The sequence below is a fragment of the Diprion similis genome, chromosome 10, assembly GCF_021155765.1.
Source record: "Diprion similis isolate iyDipSimi1 chromosome 10, iyDipSimi1.1, whole genome shotgun sequence".
Classification (NCBI taxonomy): Eukaryota; Metazoa; Arthropoda; class Insecta; order Hymenoptera; family Diprionidae; genus Diprion; species Diprion similis.
The window spans coordinates 5,609,230-5,630,840 of NC_060114.1; the positions used below are offsets into that span (position 1 = coordinate 5,609,230).

Genomic DNA, 21,611 nt, shown 5'->3' on the forward strand with positions numbered 1-21,611 from the left:
CCGTTGGTACACATCTTACTTAAGTCCAGTCGTGGTGTGAGTATATATAGTGTGCCTATAACTCCTACGACACGCCCCTTCTTCGAGGTCAAGGCCTTCTAATGAGACGTGTACCAACTGTCTAAAGAAATCCCTATATTGTTAGGGAATTATTTTTCTGGCGAATGCTAACCTGCTCGGTAATGCCATCGTGAATATTTGTGCTGTGAGTTATTTAAAGTCCCGCTCATTTTTTCCCCACGCAGATTCAACGTCACAACAATTATTCATCACCGATCTAGGGTATTTTGGTGCCGTTGGTACACGTCTTACTTAAGTCCAGTCCATCGCGAGAGAGAAACATTTTTGGAGAAATAAGCTGCACTCCTAGGCACACCATGTATACTGACACCACGCTGTCAATTCACACAACTTCAAGGTGACTTCACCGACTTTGATTGATTCTAAATTACGAAACTGCACGATTCAGTGAGTTAAACGGTACGCTATTGATACTATCGAAACTTAACAACAATCAACTCTATCTACTATCAACGTACAACAAAGAACACATTAAACAATAGTGAATGGGTCCGAGTCTCAGGTATACTACCACAATCTGTGTAGACTATATATAGTATAACGTAACTCGCGCGTTAGTTTCGCAAATCAGGTCAGGCCTTCTTAATGCTACACGCATATGTACTGGCATCGTGCATATATATGTATATGTATATATATATACATATTATGTATCCGCGAAACGCGATGATCACGAAAGCCACGTTTCTCTGCCCGCAATTCTTCTTGCATTCTCCTTCGATCGGTCTCCGGGAATTAAGTACAATCGCGAAGCCCAACGCCGTTTGCAAATTTATCCGTCAGGCATAAATTATTATAATTTATCTTTCGAATATCATACGTCTTATCCTTCATTCCACGCACCCAACGTCTAGAATTTGGAAAAAATATCGATGATAGGTGTAACGAAATAGCCATCAAAATTACAGAAAGAATGTAAAGAAAACAAGATAAGAATTTATAAATACTGCATTTTATGTATGGCAAAACCCGTTAATAAATTATTCTACTATTTGCAGATCGTTTCTATTTCTTTCTCTCTCTCTCTCTCTCTCTCTCTCTCTCTCTCTTTCTCTCTCTCTTCGTTTTACGTATTAAGATTTTCAAAAATTAGAACGTATTATAAAGCTTGTAATACGTGAAATAAAATAAATAAATAAAATACGTTAATATTATGTATATAAATTTTCAAATTCATGTCTTTCTATGTTTCCTTATTATACATGTTCTCGAACAACTCTTGAATCTTAACATCCAGGGTGTACCTAACGAATCAATCAGAAACGACAAGGCTAAGCAAATAGGTATAGAATACAAGTAGTGAAAAAATGACATGAGAAAGTTTATGTCAACATAGTGACGGTCACGATGATCTAGAAATTGTACAAACATATGACACAAGAATTCCCGCTCGGCCTTTAAGCCGTTGACCATTTTATTTCGTAATATTATATATAGTATACACCAAAGAAACAAAATGCTTAAAAGTGACTAAATTTTTGTTTTCTAATTTATAAACTTGGTAGAAAGCTTATATTTTGCTCTAGAGAAATGTTTACTTAAATAAACGAAGTTGTTTTTAACATTTCGTTAAGAAAACTTAATTTAACTTGTCCGAAGTGAAAATTTCCTTCAAACTAAATTGCATCTGTATCATTTTCTGTGTTCTGTGATGTTGAAAATCAAATTCAAATTCGAGTTTGAAGGATCTTGAATAAACAAATTTTTGCGAGGAAAACAAGCTGGATATTTTCGTATCATTGAATTAATAATCAATGCCAACCGTGAAGAAATTGTCATTTATTTTTTTAATAGAAAATTAACTTGCTCTTATTTCGATAAGAATTTATTGATATTGGGTCGATAGAAGTTAATTTGAAAAATTTTAACATTCATAGAGGCTAAATAAATCCACAAATTTTTGACGTTTTTTGAGAAACATATTGAATGCCTATATAAATTAGGAGAGCTGTAATAATTTGTTGTTGATTTTTTCTTCTTATTGTAAAAGAAAAGAAATCTAAAATCACGGGATTCTAAAAACGAAAGCATTTTCAATAATCCTAACCGTATAATTTGACTATAATCGTCGAGAAACGGGCTCATCGGACCGATAAAACTCATTTCAAAATAAAATGAAAATAAAAATATGCGGGTGTCAATAATACAACAAAGTGAGATGCTTATAGAAATGCGGCTATAGAGAGCCATTCGACGTTTTCTATGCCTCAGGATAGCTATTTGCCTACTAGCTTTCCACCCGCATTGACGGATAGCCTCTATATCATCCTCGGCTAGTTATGACAGACCTAATACATCGTTATATGTATAATGATGAATGTATGTCGGTATGTTTATCACACCGAGTTATAAATGCGGAATGAAAATATTTTAAGTAAATTGTTTGGCGAATAATCAACACTTCTTAACGATCTTAGTTATAACGGATTCTCTTGCGTTGAGTATTTATCAATTATTGTAATCGTAGGCTACGGAGAACTGTTTAAAAATAAGTTAATAAGAAGACGGATTATAGAATAGATTAGAAAAAAATTCGATGATTCGTTTTAAATTGCTTGGAAATGGTTAAAAAAAAACACTAATAGTTTAAGGATTACTTAATTTTTTCAGAAAACTATTTTCTAGAACGTAACTTGAACGGATTTTCTTTTTATTCGGTAGTTAATTAATTCGATATCGCCATTTGTTGATCATAATCAATATCAGTGGGATGTTGTAAAATTAAATATTTAACGATGCCAATATAACGAGAATAGAATTTTTTGGCGAATTTCTCGAAAATTTAGTCTTCTGAATAAAACGTGCGATTTTAGAGTGAAATCGAACGAATCTCCTAAATATATTTAACGATTTTGCAGCGATTAGAAAACGAAGCGTCGATGGCCAGGCTGCTGTTCGTACTTTAAATGTATTTTCTATTTTTTGTTGAAAGAAAAAAACGGTTAAAGCTTCAACGCTTCGTAAAAACGATTGAGAATTTTCTCGATGAAAATTTAATTCCCACGGAAAGTCAGTTAAAGTCATTCGAAAGACGTGAAATGTTATTGTAATAATTATTAGCTATTTATTATTATACATATCTGTTATCTAGTAAATGATACCCTTAACGTACATTTATATTCCACATGCCAATTATCCGAGTCCTGTGTAATTCCTTAGATAATTGCACATGCGTGGTTTATTCGTTTCTGCACAATGATAGTCTTCCGTCTCTACGCATGGTCGTAACCTAAAAAAATATCGACGAAGATGTATGGGGGGAATACAGTACGATGGGCGAAAGTTGCGGTGTTGTACTGCAGTGAATGGTTAGCATGTTAAGCGTGTATAAAAGTTTTAGATTTACAGTTTGTGCATTATAAACCTTACAAACAATTTCTGGAATGGACTGTTTAAGAAGGAATTATAGTGAAATTTTGATAATATTGAGTTTTTGATTTTTCGAACGACTAAAAAAGATGTGATGAAAAATTCCTTCCAACAAAATTTAGATTATGGTGGTAATTGTCTTGAAAAAAAGTATCAATTTTCTGCGATGAAAGTGCATGCGCAAGGAACTTTTGACAGAAAATTTCCAGCGTATAGCTCCCAAAATTTCCTTGCACATGCACTTTCATCGCTGAAGATTGACACTTTTTTACAGGACACATACTAGCATAACCTGAATTTAGTTGAAACGAATTTTCATTCACATATTTTTTAGTCGTTTGAAAAATCAAAAACTAGATATCACAGAAATTTCACCAAAGTCCCCCCTTAAGATGTCTACCCAACTGACGAACAAAAAAAGGGTTATTTCAAGAATCTTTTCTATAGGTTTTAACTGTAAATATTGATATAGGCTTTGTTAGGCTTAATAAATACACTCTCAAATTACATGAAAAATTTTTTTTTTATTGATTTCAATCACTTTTTATACACGAAAATCGTAGTTGAAAATCAGTCTGAAAAAATGTAAGTCTGCGCGTTGATGATTTCTTGGAGATGCTTAACCTGACAGTAAAAAATTGGACGGTTTCAGATTCAGCATGTTAATGACCTTGGAATGAATCATACGATTTTGATATTTGCAAAATTAAAAAAATGGCGGCAATTTTTCATAAAAGTTGGAAGAGATCGCTTTTTTGCCGTTTTTTTGCCCGTCAGTTAGGTAGCCCCCTTAAATCGAATTTATGGACGTTAATTAATATTGTTACATAATATTGTTACACAGTAAAAAAATTGGGAAGAATGGAATAAAAATTGGAAAAATATTTACTATTCACACTTACGATAAAAAAAATTCAACTCATAGTTTCACAAAAACCAAGTTTGAAGAAAGGAAACTTGTTGTTCGAAATGCGTCCTAAAACTCATTATATATTTTCTTCTAGCAAACCGAAAAATTTTACGAACCTGAATTCGATGTGTCATCGAACTTTTTTCAATTCTACTTTCTTACTCAGCTTTTGCCTTACATAACTTGTCTGCATCGCGGTATGTTGAAAATTACTATGTATAGTATATATAATAATATTGTGAACGTGCCAAGCTGCTTATTGAGATGTGCAATTAATTAGCCATGCGTATTACCCACAATCACGTGACTCTACTGAAATACATAAGATGCCGTGAAAGATGGACGCACCTTATATTCAGAAAAGGCACCACCAGTAGTAGGATGAAGACCGCGTGGTATCGCGCCTGTGGGTCACATAACGGTGTGTATCACTTGCCGTCGTTCCGTCTCAGTTTCGCCTGTTTTCAATGCCATCGTATCCTTTTGTGTCCATCCCATCATCACGCTCGGTTCTCTTTGGTTCCTTCTTTCCTGTTCCAATTTCTTCGTTTCTTTTTTTTTTTTTTTTTTCTTCATTGCCTGGAACACTTTTTTCGAAGGCAGTAAAAAGTTTTCCCAACATTTATGTTAAAGTATTTCGTTGTTTCGGATTAACCAAAAAGGGTATTTGCAAATAATTATGCTAGAATTTTTTTTAAATAGTTGCGACAATGTTGTGACTAAAAATTCAAATGTATGACAACTGAAAACAAAGAACGAACAATCGACAACATCGATGTGAAAACAGCTACACCGTCAGAAATCAACTTCGTTTTCACTGTAACAACAGATTTTTTTAGGTTATACCCTAAGATAATCGAGCAACCAGTTTTGTCATAGGAATCAACAGAAGGTATGAGAAAATTGTACCTATAACATATAATTAGAAAAATTAGATCAGATCAGAATCAATATGGCGGCCATTGACCCGCTTGGAATGACATTTTGGCTCTAAGATCGTATGCGTTACGGGATATTCATCGAACGCTGTTCTACGCGACATAATATGATAGCAAGTACAGTTGAGCTATGATTTCATCTCCGAAATATTCCTTAAAACTGGATATTGAGCTAGTGAAATTTTTCTGTCGGGAGGTTAGGAACAAATTCCGCGCCACCGTATGTGGTTCACTCTTGATCGAAAATAAGTTCGTCCAATTCTCATGCGAGTGGGTTCGGAATCAACACCGTTATACGCACGTGTTGAACCGCGAGAACACAAACATGGCACATGTATTTGGACTATAATTTAGTATAACAAGTATCTACAGTGCGGTGTAAGTAGAATTGAGTTTAGTTTGCACAAGTTGACGCAGTACATCGTCGTAATCAGCCAACAAGGTAGCCTGCACAATCCATAATTCAAGAACACATAAAAATATTTTAATTTTTGTCTTAAATCGCACATCGTTAAATCCTCATGCAACGTGTCAAATGTCGCGTTATACTAGACTCGCGAGAAATTCGAGAACAGTGGTTGCCACCTGAAGGAAAACTGTTTAATCATACCCATGTGGAATGTTTGAATTAAACATTTTCATTAGTAAGCTGTAAGTGAGATGCCAAGTGCGAGAATATCCCGTACATTCGATATTGTCATGGGATCTAGCAATGAACCTGGTCATTTAATATGTCCGCATATCAACGCTTTAATGTCAATGCCGGGTCACGGTTTGTATGTTGCGTATGCAGTGATGGTGTGAGACTGGATAAGCGTTTAGAACTACTGACGCAGCACGCCACTGCAATTAAGTTCATTCATTCAATTTCCTACTTGTGTGTATTATGCGGCTTGTTTTACGTTCGATGGTAGTTGTGGACGATTCATGGACTGAATTCGTCGAGTTTGACTATATACTGTTATTGTTAACTGTTATAACAAGTTACTTTCGAATTTAAAATTTATTCAAGATTGCAGCCTTTGCCGCTACAATCTTGCTGAATTTCAGTGAATCATAACCTTGAATTACGCAGGAATGAAAGAAAAAAATTTTATGTGGTAGATAACATCCAATTTTGATGAGAAAACCTCATTGATTTTACCAAATCCACATTTTTTGCACGAACAAAACGTTTCTTACACTGTGGCTGTTTACTCACCTTGTCCGGTAAGTTGAACAATTTTTTTCCACGTGAATAAAGCGACTCGTAGAGTTAGGTTAGGTTAGGTTATGTTAGCTTCGGGAAAATCTTCCGTGGTTTCAAGTAATTGAAAAAGCTAAATGAAATACACATTTGGAAATGGAACACATTAGAAAAATTGTGAAGTACCAAAATTTTTGATAATTCGAGAAATAGATTAGTTGACCTTTGATGGACGAAGGATTTCGTTCGTACTTCAAAAAGGTTGTTATGATTGAAGTCAAATCATCCTACGGCTTAAGCTTGATTAAAGACACAAGAATCTTTGAAAATGTCTTCGGAAAGAAGAGATAAGTTTTTGAATAATTTGGTAAATCTATTTTTTTACCATTTCTTCGTGAATAGAATGAGTCTTTATCGATCAGTACCGGTTCAACAATTAAATCGGAAACACTGCATGAATCTGTGAAATCTCAATAGGTGTTATGATCGTTAAGCGTGTTCCAAAAACCCGCCTGCTGTTCTGTATAAACCGAATTGACCGCTTTTTAGCGACCCACATACGTAGCGCTGCAGGTCATCGATGGCACCTAAGAGGTACTAACCTGCAACTTCAAAACCGTTGATCGTCGCGGCTCACCGTTTGAAATTTAAAGTGCCTTCTTATGCCACTGACACATATATCGGCACTTGAATTAAAGTGGTAACATACGGTAGCTCAGATTGCCAACTACCGGCTTGCCGTCGAGGAGGTCAGTTTCGTTTCGATTTCAATCGCTCTGACATCAAACGAAGGGAATTTACAGTCATTTAACATAGTTGAAAAGGAATGCCTTAATCAGAAGACCAAAAAATTGCTCCTTATGCGGTGTACCGGACATAAAAAATTACACGATAAACGATATTTCAATTTTTCAACTCTTCTTTCAGACTTCTCTTAGACGTAAAGATAGTCGAATTTTGATTACCATTTCGTAACATCCTTAAAAATTAATTCTTTCACTTCATTTGTTTAGGAAAGACAGATGAATTTTCACATTGACTATGAAACTCAAATTATGCACGGCAAATGTAACGGATGTAAAAATTTCCAAGGCGTATGAAATTTTTTTTCTACAACTAAATTCGTGTACTAAAGGCATATCAAACTCAAGTATGTACCAGATTTTCAAGACGTCAATGAAAGACGGTTTTAGTTTTGAGATTTTTATAAGTATCGTAGGCGTGTTTTATATTTTTATGTCATAACTCAAGTCGATTGTTGGACATAAATTATGAATGTTTTTTATAATTATAGACGCATGCATTGGTCTGGAATCAGTAAGGCATCGCGATAATAATACAAGTTCGATAATAAGAAGGAATCGATAACATGACCGCATTTTTTGACGGATGTTGAAACTTCATTGATCATCAGTTGTTCCCCTCATGTGCAGGTAAAATACAGATGCGTGTAGAGATCTGTCAGACGTCCATAAGTCTCCTGAAAGGTGTCTGAAATTTTTTAACACACGTGTACCAATTTCAGAGACGCTCAAAACATATTTTAACGCGTTCGAGAAGTTTGTTTGAGAAATTGTGAAGACATTCAAGAGTTGACTAACATGTTTAAAACATCCGTATGAATTCGAAATTTGTTCGAAGTGCTAGAAAGACGTCTATAAATTTTTAGACACATGTGGAAATTTTTGAGACACGCTGTAGCTATTCAAATCACGTCACAGATTCCTGAAGAACCTCAAAGATCTTCACGACGTCTTCGGGAATTTCAAGGACATTCGTGAGGCACCCAAAGAACGGAAAACATTCATGAAAACGACTGTGAAAGTGTTAAAGATATTCTTAAGGCGCCTAAGGAACGACTAAAATTTTGATCACGTCTTTTGACTCTGATTTATTCGATTTTTCAAACAAGACATGTACAGCATTTATAACAAAACAAAGTACAGAAACAACCGCCCTACTCAAAAGGAAACCCCCTCCCCCCCTCCCCGCCCCATTTTTCTTGTGGCAGACGCGAAACGCTACAAACTATAATAACTCTGGATTTCGACTCACATTGCGTAATTTTCTTGTTCTAATCAACTCTCCGAGGTGATGTCAGACGGCAGAAATTTGACAATCTTGGAATTAAATTTGGTAAGGAAGAAGGGCAAATGGAATTCCCCTGTCCCGAGTCTTACCTCTGTGGGAATTACCCAACGTCAAGAGTGATACATCGTTCACAATTTTTATTTCTGCTTTTGAAAACCAAATTCAGTACAATTTGGTACAAAAATTATCATTCAATCACAGCGCGACAGATATCGAATTTAAAATTTTTAAGCTGTTGTTTATTTTTCGAAAATACCGTTCACCTTACCATAAAAAGGCATTAATCATACAATCAGGGTAAGAAGGTGAAAATAGTTTTCTGCTTTTTATTCAACTCGGTCGATAACCTTAAGCTTATAATTTCGTGCATGTAATATGGAATTAGGCGTCATAAATCCAATTCGTTCGAAGAATAAAACGTTTTTTTCACAGTAACTCCATTTCCTGACAGAAACTGCAGCTTAACTAACGCTTAACTCTGTTCCTCTTCGATCCAAGTTCTCGCGCTTTCCTCGCCTGGCTAGTTACCGACAATTGATATAATGCTCTGTAGATAAGAGCTTCGCGTTTCGACAGATCATACGCCAAAAATTCCTCTTCCTTTACGTATAGCCATAGAAGAAACGTGAGAAATTTCTGGCTCTTACACGATTGGTCACAATCCGAAAAATCCATGTTCATAGACAGATAAGTAATGAAACTGATATACCGACCGCGCCATCGCTGACTTCGTAGAGTTTTTTTCGAATGGTCGTTACTGACGAAAGATGCAGTAAATTCTTCCATGCTGATATCGCGACTTGACGAATCAAAAAAGGATTCAATAATAAATCCAACTGTTGTCAAAACAATTGTTTTCAAAGATTCTAATAAAACTGTCAGACTTGGAGACTGAAATATTCTGAAAAGTTTTCAATTATTGGCATATCGAGTTTCAAAAAAATTTCAGAAAAATTATAACTTTTCGAATGTTTCAAAACCTAATTTTCACATGATGTGTTGAAGTCTTTTTACAAATCTCTAAATTATTTATGATATCTTCTATGGGCGTAATTGTTGATTGATTTTTGACAATTTCTTCGCAAAATCCACATTCAATTTTAATTCGGTGATTACAACTTTGACAGAACGCCGCAAGGTTCTGTAAAATCTCTAAATGCTTGATACTTTTAATCTTTTGATGACCTTCTAATTACTGATATAAAAAAATGGCTGATTGCGCAACGATTATACATTCCCAATTTTTTCCCCTTTGAAATCAAACTTTTATTTCGTTTCATCGAGTCAACTTTTCACCATTTTTAAATGCTCTAGAAATTATGTCCTCTTTCTATACGCAAGAATCAGGTTTCCCGATTGTCAGTATCCAGTTCAACAAGTCAACCCAAATAAAATGTCGGTCAACAGCATTCGCTGATTCCGCAAGATCTGCGTGTTCACATAACGGGTAAACTGATCATAATATAATGCAGATTTCGTTCGGATCGGTTAAACGATCCCTCATTCAACGCTTGAATCTTAACGAAGAATGGGTTGAAGTTTTTTTCTGTACATCAGTTTTTGCGCAACTACAATATCTTCAAAATTAGTCATATTTGAACATTTTACGAATAAATGACATCCAATTCGTCGAATGGAGAAGAAAATCAGTGACAAATTCTATTTGCCAATTTTTTCAGTGTTTAAGAAAATGAAAGTTTTAGAAATAATTTATCATTCTGGATTATGAGAGTAATCATTTATTTCAAAACTTAATTCATGTATTCACTCTTCTATTCATATGATATAATGTTTATAATTTTTGTTTTTTTTTCTGTTTCAGCTAGTACATAAATACCAAAGATTATAAAAATAGCATGCCAAATCAAATATGGATGTTCAGAAGCGGCCTGATCCTCTTCTGTTTAGCCGCCACCCAATGGCTGGCACTTGGTAAGCGGTGCAATAATTCGAGTTACTCATTAAAAATTGAGAAATTTCAAATCCTCGAATTACTTGTTTGAATAAAAAATAACATTCGTCACGCAACTCAGCATTGATTACTATATTTCTAATAGTTAATTCGATTCCAAAAAAATTTGAGCATCAAAATTCTTTACAATAATACCGTCGGTAATATCTAGATCAAAAATTGAGAAAAAAAAAACTTAGGAATTACATAGGAACCATAATGAGAGAAAAAACGACAGAATAATTCAGTTCTCCGTATTTTTTTAATTGATTTTTACCCGATATTTCTGATCGCAGGAAGTCCTGTAAAAGAAAGAATGAAGAGAGAAGCGGAAATAGCAAATACAAACTGGACGAGCCTTGCTGACGAGTGGTTACTTGCTAAAGAAAGAATTGCCCGCAGAATGGGCGTTCCGCTTCTACCTAACAACAGCGTTGTACGCGAATTTCACAGCATTCAAGTCGTCGTTAACGGAACACCTCCCGAACAGATGTCAAGAGTAAGGAACTTGGATCATACTTATCTATTTGTTACTTGATAAATATTCGTAGTGCGCATAACTGGGTGAAAAAGATTTTAGTTCACTAAACGCATATTTGAAATGCTTAGTCTTTCAGAAATTTTACGATGATCGGTGGAATAACATGTTTTTATGTTATATTTGGTACTGGTTAAATTATTGAAAAATTGGAAAAGAATTTGATAGCATTTGTACGAATGATTCGAAGATTTTTAAAGGGAAAACTTTCTCATCCTCGCTGTTCATTACTTTTCGAAAAATTATAGTAATCAATATTGTAGTATAATTCACACTCCCAGACGAAAAATATTTTAAATTAGATGTCCGAGTGAAAAAAAATTATACATTACAAACAATCGTGAAATGAACTTTTTAAGTTCTCCGGCAAAATTATTATCTCAACACTTGGTATCTGAAATGTCGCTGTGACGTGGAAATATTGCTGTAAATTCTACCATGAATGATAAATACACTACATTATCATGAGTCGTAATTTCAGTAAGAAACGCATCAACTTGTTTAGTATAAAAAATATCAATAAACTCTTCCTCATTTCGACCTGGGTTTGCAGGAACTGTTTTGCCGTGCCTTTGGGCTAAACGCGGAAACAAGCTACTTTGGCGCCTACAAGTAGGCAACCGTGGGTTACATTTTCGTTCGTGAGATGGCAAATTGTAACTTTAGTTGCCTACTTATAGGCGCTGAGGTGGCTAGTTTCGACATTTAGGTCCGGAAGAAGGAAGTTTAAACGAGATATTAGTTTCCCGTGAAACGGATTATGTGTGAAAATATATGAAGTTATAAACTAGTTGTAAAATGTGCTACCAGATTAATATAACGCACACAGAACTGCAGCTGTGTGAAATAATTGCCTGTTACACAAAAACGTGACTATCAACCATTATTTGAAGTTTATACGTGTATTAAAAACTTAAGGAATACCCAAAATGCAAATTGGCTCAATTTTTATTTGTATATATCAAATATCGGTTAGAAAATTTTTTCTAGTTAGTGAATTCTGTGCTGTAATTCCTTGCAGTACATACATCCCGGAAATCCGTTTCTAGTTACTTCGTATTTCTGTTACAGTACTAAATTTTGAACGAATGTATGTGATGTGAAAATTTTCCAGTAATAGAAATAATGAGTAATAACAAAAGTGGTGAATTATTATGTAGTTCAGTACTGCAATATAAATGTAAATAAATGCATTGAAAATTAGAGACGAACAATGAGAGAGAGCGAGAGAGAGAAACAGAAAAGAAAGTTGTCGTAATGCTTTGAACAAATCAACTTTCACGTATGACAGATGCTGCTGTGTAATGCGAGCGTATGCATATATGTAAAGGTTCCTTCCTTACTTCCGTTCCTCCTTTTTTTTACTCCTGCACAAGATCATATACGCACTCTCACTTTTGGTATCAAAATATACTTTCTCCACGTCTATGAATAGTGAACCAGTCCATGCGTAAATGCCGCATTAACAACTCTGCATAATAGCCCATTAAATGTGCAGCAAGTACCGCACTGCATGTGTTGCAATTTCGATACACGTTGGCTGGAAGTAAATTCAAGACTAAACGCTCAAAGAATTTCACCTAACTCGGAAGAAATCTATTCGCGTTACGACGAATTCTACGAAGCAAAAATAGATTTCTATACCAATCTGAAATTAACCTCACTTGTCAAAACCCAATAATTCGAAATTTTTAAATGCTTGAGTGTTTAATATCACGGATCAACTTCAAAACATTCTATTACATATAAATATGTATAATAGTTTGAAAAAATATTCCGACGAGTGCATTGAAACCAATATGCCCGCCGTTTGCTCGCTTGCGATTCACACTTGCGACTATAATTCGGCTATTAAACAATTTTCATTGATTGTTAGCCGTCAATAACCAGGTCACACACAACAAAATGACGGTAGAGTAGTTTGTGTCTGACTTCACCATCTACGACAGTCTAAGAACTAAGAATTTTCGAATCGAAGTTGGATTTAAGAAACCTACATAAATTCGCCATCAACGTGACTTAGAAGTCAGTTTATATCGATTTTTATAAAAAGCGAAGGCTGTAATGTTTTGAAGATTGTCTTTTAAAATCATTGTTTGAAATTGGACAAGCCCAGTTAGATGAGAATCCGTTTATTTTCCAGTTTTTATACGAATGGTATAACATTCTATTCACCGTGTTGGATTCTAATCTTAAATCTCAAAATTTAGAGGTTAGTTTGTATGATTAGTGGGCCTTGGACCACTAGGCCAACTTGGCTGCACAAGTAGGTAAAAATAGTAAAAAAATCCTTTGAAATGAGTAACTGCAAATTAGATTGGCAGCATTGCGAAATTTCCTTACAGCAAGATTACGGTTATCATATACGTGCGTTTTCATAACTCTGTACATTTTTTTGTATCGTCTTTAGGCCGTTAGAGGACTTTGTCCTACGGCCTATTTAATAAAATTACATTACATTACATATCAAAATAACTTTACTATGATGAAACAAATACCCTATAAAAGATACCCTGATAGAACTAATGTAAGAAATGTCTTGAATATCATTTCACGATCCCATTTTCTGTTTTCTCGATCACCTTCAAACCGTCATTTAGCTGAATTATTCGAGAACACTTTGGGATCTGGAGTCTTCGCAAAAAAGTGGCCATCTATCTGGTTTCGTCGACAAGGCACTGAAGCTCCTGGATCTTCGCAAAGTCATGATGGAGGTGGAGACCTCGGTGATGTCAAAGGTCTCTTGTACTGCCTGCAAGGTCGGCGCTGGCCTCCTGCAGCACTACATCAAAAGCGGAAAAACTGACGAGGAGATCATGGCCAGCATTTACCAGTTTTGCGTTTCTCTCAAAATTCAAAGCTCCAGAGTCTGCCAAGGCGTCACGCTGCTGTTCGGAGTGAGTCCGTTTACTCATTCAATTACTTAATTCGCTTTTTTCTCACCCAAAAACTCCGTCTATGGATCATTTTTGCAACGAATGGGACTATCATCTGAAATTCACTAAAAAAATTTCAGTTTTTGGAAGAAGTAACGACAAAAAAAATATTATCAGAGTGCAATTAAATGCTGCAACAAAATGCCCGCGTAAATGGTAAAACACGATGCGATAATCTTGAGCATTTCTCAAAATATCGATGTACCTAGGTTTTCAAAAATCACGGCAGTTGATTTATACCTCAATCTTTAAACTTTTAATTTCTTCTGTGAAATTAGTTCTGAAAATTCTTGACACTTTTAACGCATTGTCAGACCTTTTCAAACCCGAATTTTACCATTAGGGGGAAGTGATCTACGTTCTGAAGCAGATCAGCTTAGGCCCCTCCCAGATATGCAGTTTTGTGATTGGGGACGCTTGCGACGACGCATACAACCCTCAACACGAATGGGAAGTGGCTTTTCCCCCGGTGAACAAGCCGCCAATCCAGCCACCGATTCCTCCGAAGGAAGGGGCGCCGACTTTCAAAGTTCTTCACATATCGGACACTCATTACGACCCATATTACCAGGAGGGTGCAAATGCTGACTGCAACGAGCCCTTGTGCTGTCGTCTGACCAATGGAGCACCTCTTACGGCTTCGGGAGCCGCAGGAAGATGGGGCGATTACAGGAAATGCGATACCCCTAAGAGGACTGTGGATCACATGCTGAAACACATCACGGAAACTCACTCGGTAGGTTAATTTCCTGATCTTCAATCATTGTGAGAAACATACAGAAGCTTTTTGACCGTGCACTGAAACTTGCAGCGGTTTAATTTGACAGATTTCATACCAGCAGTTTGTCATTCAACCCTTATTCCGTGTTTAAAGTCTGCAGATGCAGTACTCATCATGTCGATGTCAATTGAATCGACTTTAAGTCACATTAGGTCTTTTGAACACACTTGTGATAGTTGTGCAGCTACTTGAAGTCACTTCAGGCCATATGAATTTTTCTGGATTTACTTTTTTTTTACTCTTTCATTGCTCTCTACGTTCATCAACTAAAGAACCCTTTGTCATTCTGACCTACAGGACATAGACTATATATTGTGGACGGGTGACTTGCCGCCTCACGATGTATGGAACCAAACAAGGGAAGAAAACCTGCAAATTCTACGTGACACTGTGACGCAAATGGTCGAAATGTTTCCTGGAGTGCCGATATTCCCTGCGCTTGGTAATCATGAAAGTGCTCCAGTTAACAGGTAACACAATTTAAAATTGTATTAAACATTTTCAAATAGTAAAACAAGATATCGAAAGACTTCGGAAAACCTTAGAAATTTTTTACCTACCAAATCCCGTGAAATTGTTTCGACATTACACAAAGTCCTTAAAAATATCTTGAAAGTGAACAAAATAACGCAAACTTTGTTAAATTTCACGGAGAGAAAAAGAAGAACAGACTTTTAGTAAAAAATACACGTGGCAACTATATTTTTTAGTATAAACGTAGCAGATTTTAATCTGCACATTATTCTCTCCGTGTTTATTTACAATCTTGTTAATAACCTTGTACACTCGCAGTAAGCCATTTAAAATCCTGAAACGAGTATTCGAAATTTTGTAAATACAAAGTTGACGAAGTTACATAAAAATCTTGTACAATTCTCTACAGTTTTCCCCCGCCATTCGTTCCGGAAGAAAACAGCATATCATGGCTGTACGACGAGCTGGATAAGGAATGGAGAAGATGGCTGCCAGCTGGAGTATCGCACACGGTTCGTCGCGGAGCATTTTACTCTGTGTTGGTCAGGCCGGGTTTCAGGATTCTATCGGTCAACATGAACTATTGCAACAACAAGAATTGGTGGCTGTTGATAAACAGCACGGACCCAGTCAGCGAACTCCAATGGCTGATCTACGAACTCCAAGGGGCGGAAATGAACGGAGAAAAGGTTCACATCATCGGCCACATTCCGCCGGGACATTCCGACTGCCTTAAAGTCTGGTCTAGGAATTATTACCACATCATTAATCGGTGAGTGCAATTTAGGAATTTTTATCCTGTTCCAAGACGCGTTGAAAAGTTTTTCGTGTATAAATGAGGTATCGGAAAGGTGTCCGGAAAAAAGAAATTATTATCTCACTATTGACAATGATTGCCAATCTTTGCGAATGCTGATCCAAAAAAATATTCCGAGAACTTGTAAATTTTTTACAAAGGATTCCATGAATCCGTAATAATTTTGCAAATTAACCAATTCCAGTTACGAATCAACGATCACGGCTCAATTTTTCGGCCATACTCACTACGACGAGTTTCAACTATTCTACGACACGACGGATCTCGGTAGAGCTTTAGGAATAGCTTACGTCGGGCCGTCTGTCTCCCCATACATCGATCTCAATCCGGGGTACCGGATATACTACGTTGACGGGGATCACGCTAAAACTACCAGGGTGAGCGAGATAATTATCTCAATTTCACACAATTTTACATCTTCAAGTTCCCTTGAATAGACGAACAATTTATCGAATCAAGTCATTTTTTACCATCTCACAAAAACAACAAATGATTAAATTTTTTCAAATATCTGTTCATTTTTTTGAACCAATTTGACTTCTACAAAATCACGACAAAATATTGCGGGGACAGTTAGTGTAAAACAAAACAAAATCTTTCTTCGAAGTTTTTCGAAAAGTGTATGAAAAAATACTATCATATTTTCGAAACAGTATTAAAAAAATTATTTTTTTCAATTACTATGAAATACTTGAATACAAAACTACTGAGTGAACATCATTCGCAATGTTTTGATTCAACTGCATTGTCTAGGATTCTCGATACGATCATCTCTTAAATTTCAGATGGTAGTCGAGCACGAGTCCTGGGTAATGAACTTGAAGGAAGCAAATCTTTACGACTACCCAATTTGGCAAAAAATGTACTCAGCTAGACAAGCGTACCAAATGGCATCCCTGTTGCCTCGAGACTGGGACTCTCTGATAGACAAAATGACGAATGAACCGTCGCTCTTCGACCTTTACTACAAGTAAGCGGACACTTCACAATGAAAAAAAAAAAAAAAAAAATCAACCATACTTATATGAGGTTCATTTGCGTCACATCAAATTTTTTTTTTAAATATTTGTATTTGCTTCGACCCTATTCATCTTTACTGCATCGGTACAATATTTTTCCTCCTATTGAACAATGTTTTTATCGTTTCTATATTTCATTATAATAATATAAATCCCCCATAAGAATTGCTGTTCCCCCACATATAAAAATCCTTGAAGTCTTGAAAAATATCTTGCTTTATTTTTAAACACAAATAATTGCTCAAAAAATTAAATTGTGGATCTTTTTAAGATCCCTTAAACCTTTGAAGCATGGTGGGAACCCACCTTGATTTTCTTGTATTTTTCTAATTTATTTACTTTTTTACGTATTCAGATTCGGTTTTTTGCACTTTTTAGTTACTTTAATAATGAACCAACATAAAAATACGTTTTTTCGGAAATATTCGTTTTTGAAGAATTATCCACGGAAATAACCTGAAATTTAGTGAAAGTGGGTTTTTGGAATCTCTGATTACGAATCCGAACTAAAATTTCCAAAATTCAAAATGGCGGATTCAAGATGGCGGACACCGAAATTTAAATCTTCGAGAGTATCCATAAGAGTTTTTACTCAGAAGTCTTCAGGGTCACTGAAGAAAAGAATGTCAGAGAAACCCCCTATGTGTCATTTTCAGCAAAATTCTACAAATTCCTAAATTTTTCCCCGCCATTTTGAATTTCGTAAATCCGATAGCGGATTCTTAATCAATGACCCCAAACACCCGCGTGTGAGAATTTTGACGATCATACGATCATTTAAAAAATGTATGTTTCAAAGGATTAAAATCCCATGAATATGCTTGATCAGTTTTGTACAATCTGAATTATCCACCTTTGCAGACATTATTACAAAAATTCACCGGTGAGGCCGGCCTGCAACGACGAATGCCGCAAAAGGCTGCTGTGCGATTTGCGAAGCGGTAGAAGCCACGACAGAAAAGCACTCTGCCAGAGCTTAGAGTCGAGAATAGACGGAGAAACGAAAACGGGATGGCGAGCCTGGATCTATAATGGCTTAGCTTTGTCGTACGTACCAGATTGGTTTTTCAGACCTTACAAAGCCGGTGATGTTAACAATAACAGAGTAGACACGTAACATTTGGTAGATGGATTTTTTAATCATCAAGCTTTGACTAGCTTTTTTATAATTATACTATGCAACAATTTTTAGGGCAGTTGTTATACGGTATAAATAGTTTTACTGCATTCTAATTAAACTACTTATAATTATTATAATTTTTTTTTTTATTATTCATTATCCTTTATAAGGTTATATTTTAATGTGACGATATTTTCAGCAATCATTCACCGATGATCCAAAACTAATTTTATATTCGTTTTAAATATTCAGATTGCAAATTTAACATTTTAACCGTGAGGTAAAAATTACAGACTAATTCAAATTTTCTTCCTGGATCATCGGCTAGCAATTGTTGAAAATGCGATGTTATATACTCTGTACATACAGTATAAAAATGTTTCAACTATACACAAGATACATTAGACAATATTAATTCTTTCTTTTATACCCATTTGTGACTAACTTTATTTCAATAACCGATATTTCCCAAGATTAAAGCATGTGTCACTCTATTTACTGATAAAATGAATAAAAAAAAAAAAAAGAAAGAGTGAAAACTTGAAATCTGATCATGAGTTGCAGTCTTTCTATCAACAAAAAATATAAGTTAACTTTCGAAAAGAGGAGAAGAGAAAAGTAATACAAAATTGCGGGGATTCTGTTCAATTTTTTTATTCTGAAAGTAGACATTTTTTGTGTTTATGTGTTCCTTGCGATACTATGCTTCCTGGACAAGGATCTGCATAATCCTTTTTGTAAAATAAAGTGACAATCTTCATTATGGTGGACGGTATAATATATGGTGCTCGTAATAATGCTTTAACCTTATTTTTCCTTACAGAGAACTCATTGCACACCTTTTATAATAAATATATATGAGGTATTCCATCCCAAGTGTGTAAACCCGTGACCCTCACCCTCTCGGATTTTTTTTATTTTTTTTTATATGATCGCATTGAGTCTAAAAGACACCTTCATATTTTTTTTAGATTTTTTCAAAAATCCCTTATTTCAAAAAAAAAAAAAAAAAAATTTCAAAAAAAAAACGCCATTTTTTTTAAATCTGAAAAATTTCTCAAAAAACCATGATAACATATAAAAAATTTCAAGCTATCACTCGTAGTGGGCAGATAGCTTGAAATAGAGATGAATATGCAAAATTTTTATGTCTCTTTTAATCACTGTATTAATAAATTATTTTTCAGACACTTGAACAAATTTTTAGATCACGAAATTATTCCGCGAATCATTCGTTTTTTTTTTTTTAAATCTTTTATTTAGGGGAAATGTTGACGAGTTCGAGAATACAGACGGAATTTAAAATTTAAACACTTCACGATTGCAGCAGTTTGGAAATATCCAACATTCCGTAAAAATTTTCGTTCTGTTCACTTTAACTTCATCATACAGGGTGGCCACAAATTTTTCGGGAGAAAAATCCATGAAATTTCCAGTTTTTCCAGGACCTAAAACCTAGTTTTCCCTGATATTTTCCCAGTTCTAGTAAGTTATTGAAACCTAAATCGATCAGTTTACTAACTCTATATTCGGTTAAAATTCAATTCCAATTGGGGAAAATGTAACGTATAAAAAAAGTCAGTTTGAGCCAATTTGTTTTCTCGATAAAAAAAAAAAGTAAACTTATTACCTTAGAAAATCATTTCCAATTCCCATGATAGAAAAATGATATTTGCAATTTTTTCTATGACCAAATTAAAAATTCCCTGACAATTCCAGGTTTTCCATGGCTCCTTTCAAATTCCCTGACATTTCCAGATTTTCCAGATTTTCCAGGTCTGTGGCCACCTTGTCATACCCATAGAGTTGAAAATTTTATACACTCAAATACACATATTCAAATACACGGAAACAATTAGGAAAAGGTCGAATGAAAAATGTACATACAATTAACAGATATATAAGATAACGAACGTAATGAAGCCGGTGATGGAAATTCAATGCGTTTTGCTCCAAAATTAATGGTGATGGTTAGAGGAATATCTCATCGCAATATCTACGCACGTAATCACAATAAGTGAGTACTATAAACAGATTCGTGCACACAAATCTATAAGTGAATGTATTTAAATCTTTAAAAATTTAATAATCACTGAAAAGAAAACTTTTATGATAATTTCGTTCTTCCGCCTTTCAGGATGTCTGTCGTCATGGCGATTCCAAGATTCGCATACAATTTACCAAAGTATGTATTGGGTCTGGGATAAAATCACCAGAAGTATCTGCAAAAGAGATAAATTGCAATACATCCTGCATCGAGGTAATTTATTGAAAGAGGTTGTTCGATTGTTTGACGTTGCAAATTCTTTTTGCTCTTACGTTTGTTGCGAAAAAATTTTAGCAGTAAATTTATATAAAATAAACAGTTTCCAACATTGTTCAGTAATGAGGATGGTATTTATAACGATAGTAAAGTATTTAAAGAAAATCGAGTACGATATATGTATAAAAATTGGTTCGAATTTTCACTTCGATCAGTTGACCTGAAAAAATCATTGACTGTATGTGAATACAGAATAAAAGAAGTTGCGAAAATGGCGAATAAAGAGAAAGAAATTAGTTAAAGGAATCTAGAAAACAATTATTAAATTAATTTAACACAACCATTACGTACGGCGTGAAAAGTCTTTACAAAAAATCATTGAATGATTATTTTTCTAATTTCCATGTATGGGTATGTGTCTAGTATATTTTTATTATAAACATTGCAAAACTTGCATCGTAAAATGCAAAACTTTACGAATAATATCATAGCGAATACTATTGTCATGTGAATATATAAAAAGAAATAGAAAAAAACCTATAAGTGATATTATATTATACGTATGAAATATATTAAATGTACCAATTCAGTTGATTAGTGATAAGAATGATAGAAATCAATGAAAGTAGTGATTTTATATTTATACAATGTAACAAGATTCAGAAATACTAACTTCGCTCATTTTTTCCCATACATATAAACTACATCTAAGTATACTGACGATTATTATGAAATACGTTATATGGTGCGGATTACAAAAATTCAAATCAGTATGACAGGTAATGTGTAAAAAATATTAGGAAATTTAGTTAATGGCAGTAGTACGTCTGATACAAATGTGTCGTATTATATGTTGTAGGAATATAATATACGAGCTGTATAGTTGACATAGTATTTAAGTGTATCAGTTAATTTTTTATCACAGCCATCTTACATATAAATAGGTAATGAACATAACCAATTAGTACATTGTTTGTTATACAATGTATATAAATATATATGTATAATGTATCGCAAGAATTGTTAGAAGAGTTTCTCGTCAATCAAATTTTAGTTTTATCAAGATGAGATTCGCTTCTGTCACTCGGCGTGATTTGGCAAGTGCAACTTGTGAAAGATGGTAAAAAAAATTTGGTA

General features: G+C 34.7%; 1 protein-coding gene across 3 annotated transcripts in view; it reads left to right on the forward strand.

Annotated features, from left to right (window-relative positions):
- Positions 1-20,526, forward strand: part of LOC124411177 (sphingomyelin phosphodiesterase) — a 37,116-nt gene extending 16,590 nt beyond the window's left edge. The window contains exons 1-11 of one of the 3 annotated variants that reach the window (XM_046890129.1): positions 4,554-4,781; positions 6,698-6,701; positions 10,402-10,507; positions 10,823-11,025; positions 13,665-13,961; positions 14,344-14,736; positions 15,079-15,251; positions 15,665-16,027; positions 16,257-16,449; positions 16,858-17,042; positions 17,953-18,298. In XM_046890129.1, coding sequence (XP_046746085.1) covers positions 10,432-10,507; positions 10,823-11,025; positions 13,665-13,961; positions 14,344-14,736; positions 15,079-15,251; positions 15,665-16,027; positions 16,257-16,449; positions 16,858-17,042; positions 17,953-18,208 — 2,139 coding nt within the window. In that variant the 5' untranslated portion in view covers positions 4,554-4,781; positions 6,698-6,701; positions 10,402-10,431 and the 3' untranslated portion in view covers positions 18,209-18,298. Of the gene's footprint in view, positions 1-4,553; positions 4,782-6,697; positions 6,702-10,397; positions 10,508-10,822; positions 11,026-13,664; positions 13,962-14,343; positions 14,737-15,078; positions 15,252-15,664; positions 16,028-16,256; positions 16,450-16,857; positions 17,043-17,952; positions 18,299-20,348 lie in introns of those variants that run through there. The other 2 variants (XM_046890128.1, XM_046890130.1) reach the window with 2 other exon arrangements.
- The last annotated feature ends 1,085 nt before the right edge of the window (positions 20,527-21,611 follow it).